Source organism: Ranitomeya variabilis, chromosome 8 (assembly GCF_051348905.1).
Source record: "Ranitomeya variabilis isolate aRanVar5 chromosome 8, aRanVar5.hap1, whole genome shotgun sequence".
NCBI classification, from domain to species: Eukaryota; Metazoa; Chordata; class Amphibia; order Anura; family Dendrobatidae; genus Ranitomeya; species Ranitomeya variabilis.
Genome location: NC_135239.1, coordinates 77,800,632 through 77,807,478, shown reverse-complemented (window position 1 = coordinate 77,807,478; position 6,847 = coordinate 77,800,632). Strand labels below are relative to the sequence as shown.

Genomic DNA, 6,847 nt, shown 5'->3' with positions numbered 1-6,847 from the left:
TTACCCATTTAAGTTTGTGAGTTTTGAGACTCCATATATTTATAAGATTTCTATACCTATTAGAATGGTAAAGTACCATCTATCTAAACAATGTTAAGGAGTCAAAGACTAAGTACACTCCTACAGGAATCCTTTAAGAAAAACTAATTCAGGGAAAATAGACCTCTTGTTCTTACAGACAGCTAAGAAGGATTCAGCTAGTCAGTTTTTAACCACGTAATGTCATAGACCTAAGGGAAACCAGAAGAATTAGCTGGGTAGAAAGGCAAAATGAGCAACTGTAAGTGCACAATGCTCTGCATACAGTGTTGGACTGGGGTGCCAAGGGCCCACCAGTAACCAACTCCAGGGCCCCACTTCTCAACTACATGCAAATGCGACATTATCCTTAATCACAAATTTATATAACAATGAACTGGGTAGATTGTTACATGAATAAGATGTTGGCTTTGTACAAAGTGATTCAAGTATATTGTGCCAAGTACTGCTCATATAAGAGGGTGGTGGCCCACTCCTGCACAGAGGCCCACCGGATAATTCTCCTGTTCTCCTGTGGGCCAGTCCAAGCCTGGCTGTATAATATGGTGAGTCATGACTGCAATATATTAAAAGGAGAAAAGTCCATGTTTATTTAGCTACCTATCACTTGGATATCCAACTAATTCAGCGGTACACCAGCTCCTCCCATTCTCAGCTCCTCCCATTCTCTGCTCTTTCTCTTACCTCTCCCTTTTTTACCTCATTATCTCTTCTATTCCTTTTGCTTTTACATTGTGATGGTAATGTTGTTATCTCTTATGTGATATCAGGATAATAAACAAAATGTTTTTGAAATTTCCTACATTGAGAATACCTAAATAAATATACTTGGCTTAATGAAGACATATTTAACAATTATTTCTGTCCAATGTGGGTAAAAAATCCACCTTTTTTAATTATAGATAGTTAATGTTCCTATGCAGAACATCTAAACAGAATGGTCCGTTTTCCATCTTCTTTTGTGAAGAAGTAGTTGATGGTGCGGCTACTGGGGTGGCATAGCGGTCCTGTCTGATTGGTTGGCAGATTCATTGTCAGCAGCGTAATCATTGTAGATCCTCACTGTAATGTTCTCATATATGAACACGTGAAAAACTGTGCCAACATGTTGGTGTCCTTGTTCTTCCATTACTTCTCCTGGCAGCATGGGCTCCTGAAATACAAATAGTATAAATGTTCCCCAATTAGATCTCTCTGGAATTCTTATTAGGTGAGTAGCACCATTAGATGGCATGTCTTACTTGTCCTGACTATGAGCGAGAGACGGCAGAACTCTAATAATTACACTATATTTTATATCCCTGTTCCATCAGGGGACACCAAGTACTATTAGTAACAGCCCCCCATCAACGCACCAAGTATACATACCTCGTGTTGGCTGGTGATAACTGCACGGCACAGGGGGCACGTCTGATGTTCGAGAAGCCATGTGTTTAGACATGTAGTGTGGAATGAATGTCTGCACAATAAAGAAGTGATGTCTCCTTGTAGGACATCTAAGCATATGGGGCAATTTTCTATCTCACTTCCTCTGCTGGTATCCGAGGGTGCGGCTACTGGGGTATCACAGCGGGCCGGCTCAGTCCTCTGGTCTGATTGGTTGTCCGATTCATTCCCTGTATAGTAGTCGTTATAGATCGTCATTCTGATGTTCTGGAAACTGGAACTGTGTACAAAACTGGGTGGAAATATTGTACTTGAGTGTCCATTCCTTCTTCCATAGAGCTGACGACTGTTATTAAAGGGTCCTGGAAAACAAATAGTGCAGATATAATCTTGGTGCAGTTTTAATAAAATCCCTGTTTACGCTGCTCTACATGCAGCAGTGCTATGAATGCTGAGCTGTGTATAACCAGCATTCAGAGAACTAGTAGATTAGTACTAGTAAAAGAACAGTAAGTGATACAATGTTGGAATCAGGGTCTCAGTCCCTACATCATGCTGCTGTCAGGTGAGGTAGCAAAAACCTGCTAACAGATTCCATTTTCTTATGAAGAATGAGAAGAAGCAAGTTTATTAATTCCGAGAAAATGAATTATTTCTAAAGGAAGAATTGTCATTGTTGGAACAAACCATTGGGCAAATGTATTTCCTTGTGTAGTCCGCTGTGATAAATGATCGGCTCTTATATGGAGCTTGTGTATATTCTCTATATGGTGAATATATGGCTGTAATATTGGTTATATTGGTGTTTGTGTAGCGATAGTGTACGCTTGTCCCTGACTACATGATTTCTTTTTTCATTGTTTCTCTATATTTAAAGGGGGTGACGAGAATCTGCAAAATATTATATGGTTAGAAAGCCATTTCAGATTAGCTGCACCTTCCACTGATGCCTTTATTTATCCATTATGGGGGAACTTATTCCATCCTTGATGAAAAGGTCACTGGATGAAAATGCACCAAATTCATTAAGAGGCATTATTTGCTGGCCGCTTATGTGCCAAAATCAGGAATCTCCTCCATATTTATATTTTTTAGCTTTCTTATGCCTTTGTTAAACGAGGGGGTACCCAAATGATATAAGAGTGGGGTGCTCCATAGGATGATACCTAATACTTTTGGGTACCCCCTTGTAGAGGAAATGCCCCAATAAATGTATTTATTGTATATTTGAGATATATACACATATAAACCCTACCCCCTGTAACATCCCTCGTAGTTTCGGATTTAGGTGGAGGTTAATAGGGATGGATTTGTTGGGATATTTGGTTTTCAGATATAAAAAGTCAATGGTTGAAATTACCAGAATTCCGGAACCTGTCTCTCCTCCTGTCTCTCCTCCAACGTGGCATGACGTTACTGTCTCTGCTGTATAAGTCCTTGTGAAAGTCCAACAAGGGAGCCAAAACTCCGCAATGCACAAGTGTCTCGCTGAGAAATGGCAGCGGAATGCTGGTGTGGACGGGTTTTATGCTGAGAATTCTACGTGTCACAATCCCCAAAGTTCCGTTCTTCATGACGATATCTGTGACCTCAGACCCGGGGTACACTGATATTATAACACTAGTGACTACTATAACTGATTACAGATCATCCAATCTGCCAAGTAGTGAATTAGGGAATGACACAAATGTAACAGGGAAACTCAGTTTGCATCAAAGTTATTCAATGTGAACTGAATGCTCCTTATTATGTTTTGGGGTCTTTCTAGACCCCAAAAGCATAAAAAACGTAAAAGGTAGAAAAACGCGCATCATCTTCTTTCTGCTCCTCTGTACACTGGAGCTTCTGGCGCCAAGTAGGTCTCTGAGGTCACTGCGCTCCGCACTGTCACATGGCATTGTGAAGATAAGTCATGCATTGCCAGAGGCGTAGTCATCACATGAGGTTCATAGGACTGGACGGTGGGATGTGGGGGCGGCGGGACAGGAGAGCCGTGAGGTGATTATTAGTTACAATGCTGGTGACTGCTGACCGCCATTCTTCAGATTTCACTGGGAGCAAATAGCAAAAAATCCGTATTGTGCAGAACACAAATTTTTGTCAAATTCAAGAATTCAATTCTCCTCAGATAAATTCATCACCTCTATAACTGATGCAATATTATCCATCCCTGCGCCTCAGATAGAGGGAAAAGGCAAAATACAGAACACAATACTCAACAAAAGGTTTTTTTGATATTTAGCACAGAAGTAACACATTAGATGTAAATGTAGCCATAGTAATCTATCTGCTCTAGATAATGAGCTCAATATAAGGAGATAAAAACTATAATATTTAATGGATTTTATCCAAATTACGTAAAAAATGTAAGAGAGAACTGTTTCTGTGATTCATTACATGGCATTCTTCTTACAGGGGATCTGTCACATCCAGAAATGCTATTTATAAGCAGATATATGAGTAATCATCAGGTAATCACCATTTCTGTCCTGTGTAGCCAGTCTATTGGAAGTGCAGGTTCCCAATACCCCTGATGCGTTAAGTGGTAACGAGAGGCGTAGCTGGGTTTCGGGAGAGAAGCTTCCGAGTGGGCCCCTAACCAGCTTACCCTGATTACAACTGGGTGACGTGCCCTAATAATGGAGGAGAACCTCAGCAGATGACAGCGATGCTGCTGAAAATAATCTCTATACAAAGAGCAACATTGATATTACCGCCATATGGTCAGTGGTAGATACCAGTCCTACAGAACATATAAGTGATTACAGCACAGTTACAGATAGTGAATTACAGGTGACGATCTTTCTGATAGAATCGATCACATTTCACGTCTTTGCCATTTGGCCCAGACAGACATGACAACTTCTTCCAGCCATGACGCGGCTGCAGATAATGCAACAAAGACACATTTCACTTCTTCTCATATTTTCAGCACTGTCCCCAATGGGACTATTCCCAACCTGCACAAACTCCTCATCCTCCTGATACCCCTATACTGAGCTGCTGTTGCCATATGTGTCCCTGTTACTGCACCTGCTGTGTGGTTCTCTGTGCCCTCTAAAATCTGAAGCAACCCTCTATAATATAGTAATGCCGGATGCAAGTGCCCTGAAAACAGTGCCCACATTTTGCCACCTATAAATTAATAATGCCCAGTGTGCCGCTTTGTCAGTCACAGTAACCTGAGTTCCCCTATAACAATAAGTGCCCACTTTACATTTAATAATGTCCCGAGTCTCCCCCCTGTACAGCTAACCTATACACAGTATGATGCTCTCTTATACACAGCATAATACCCCCTCACTCAGGGGCGGACACAGACAGCTTGGGGCCCCTGTGCAGGAAATGTGTCTGGGCCCCCCCTCTTATAAAGGCGACAAAGCTACATTATATATATATATATATATATATATAGCTCCACACACATACATGTATATATATTAAATAGTCTCCTTTATTATGTATATTGCCGTCCCTTATTATACAGTGCCCTCTCCTATTATGTACTGCACTGTCCCTTACATGTTGGATTTTATAGAGCCCTGTGTTTTTATTACATACCGTCCTGTCTTGTTAGCTGTAAAATGCAATGATGGCTGATGGAGCATAAGAAAGCTTCTTTTCTAAAGGAGGAGCTGATGGACTGGTAGTCTGTTCACCGGCTCCTCCATCAGTAGTTATTTTATATCTAACAAGAGAGGGGACCATGTAGTAAAAGAAGGCGCTGTGAATAACAAAAATATCAAGAATACACTATGTAAGAGACTGCACTGTACATAACAGCAGAGGAAGCTATATAATAAAGGAGGGCATCATACATAGCTAGAGAGGATGGTACGTAATAAGGGACGGTGTTATACATAACAAAAGAGGAAACTATGTAACTAAGGATGGTTTTATACATAATGAGTACACTATATACTAAGGGACTGTGCTATACATAATAAGTGAGTACACTTTATACTAAGGGACTGTGTTAGACATAATAATCGATAATAACGTCTTCCTCCACCTCCCCCTGATCCTAAATCCATTATAAATCCCCCTTCCTCCCATCCAAATCCCCCTTCCTCATTGTCCTCCTCCCCACGCATCCCATTATTGCCCTCTTCCCCACCTCCTTAATTGCCCTCTTCACCACCTCCATCATTGCTTTCTCCCCACCACCCCATTATTGCCCATTCCACCACCTCCATCATTGCCTCCTCCCCACCACCCCATCATTGTCTTTTCCACTGCCACCATCATTTCCTCCTCCCCACCACCCCATCATTAAACATTCCAGGACCTCCATCATTTCCTTCTCCCCACCATCCCATTATTGCCCTTTCTACCACCCCCATAATTGCTTTCTCCCCCACCACCCCTATCATTGCCCTCTCCGTCAACCCAATCATTGCCTTCTGCCCCATCATTGCCTTCTCCATCAACCCTTCCTGCATGAAGGCAGGAAGACAATATATGATGTATGCAGTATGTCATATTTCGTTAAGGGCTTATACAGTCTGGGGAGACTTTTCAAAACTAGTAGTAGGCAAAATGATGTAGCTGCCTACAGTATATCAATGCATCAGTGTATAACTATATATATGAAGTGCACTCATAGTACATACCTATATAAAATGCATACATATACTGTAGAATATGCCCATGAATAAAAAACGCCTGTGTCTACTGCATATGTGACATACTATACATTAATGTATAAGGGTATGGTTCCACGGTCAGGAATCGGCAAAGCTTTGGATGCAGCACATGTCCGCTGGGTCCAAAGCGCTGCCGGCTTTTGTACGAGTGATGATTCCGCATGTGTTCATTGAACCATGCGGAATCACCGCATCCTATACATTAGACTGTGATATTTATCTTGCGGAGACTGAGCGTCTCCGCAAGATAAATAGACATGCTACGGTCTAAAAAGATGCGCTGCATGTCCGTCTCCGCAGGGAAGCTGCGGGGGCCGCTGCATACATAGTGGACATTGGATTCCTTGAAATCTCATGCACTATGCTGTAACATCCGGCTGCTGCAGATTGGATGCTGCGGATGTACACAGCGTCCAATCCGCAGAGTTTACTGACCGTGGAAACATACCCTTATATGTGTCTATGTATTGTATCTGTGTGTTTAATGCAACAGATACAGTATATGTGAAAAAGTCTTCACTGGGGGATGGGCTCAGGGGTCAGTCCCAGCCTGGATCTGATACTGCAGTGATGACTGGAGTCCCGTCAGTGATTTAGTGACTGTGTTCCCAAGTTCTGAGCTCTCTGGTCCCTGCTGTGTGTGGAAGAGAATCCTGCACTGACCAGAGAACACAGAGCTCCGGGGGTCACAGTCAGTAAATCACTGCTTCTAGTCTCTGACTGCAGCCCCTGCCTCCCCTCTTTACTCTGCACACAATCCGTCACATTCAGACCGT

General features: G+C 42.2%; 1 protein-coding gene across 1 annotated transcript; it reads right to left on the bottom strand.

Annotated features, from left to right (window-relative positions):
• Positions 1 to 903: 903 nt before the first annotated feature.
• On the bottom strand, positions 904 to 2,944 carry LOC143788629 (uncharacterized). Its single transcript, XM_077278428.1, has 3 exons — positions 2,786 to 2,944; positions 1,408 to 1,787; positions 904 to 1,192 (listed from the first exon to the last, which is right to left on the bottom strand). Exons 1-3 carry the CDS (start codon positions 2,832 to 2,834, stop codon positions 1,025 to 1,027), a joined length of 597 nt encoding a protein of 198 aa, XP_077134543.1. The 5' UTR covers positions 2,835 to 2,944; the 3' UTR covers positions 904 to 1,024.
• Positions 2,945 to 6,847: the final 3,903 nt, after the last annotated feature.

Excerpts from the sequence above, each read along its gene's own strand:
- LOC143788629 (XM_077278428.1), bottom strand. The coding sequence starts at position 2,834 with ATGCCACGTTGGAGGAGAGACAGGAGGAGAGACAGGTTCCGGAATTCT. Across the intron at positions 1,788-2,785 it reads AGACAGGTTCCGGAATTCTG|GACCCTTTAATAACAGTCGT; the intron begins GTAATTTCAACC and ends TTTGTTTTCCAG. Across the intron at positions 1,193-1,407 it reads TTATCACCAGCCAACACGAG|GAGCCCATGCTGCCAGGAGA; the intron begins GTATGTATACTT and ends TTTGTATTTCAG.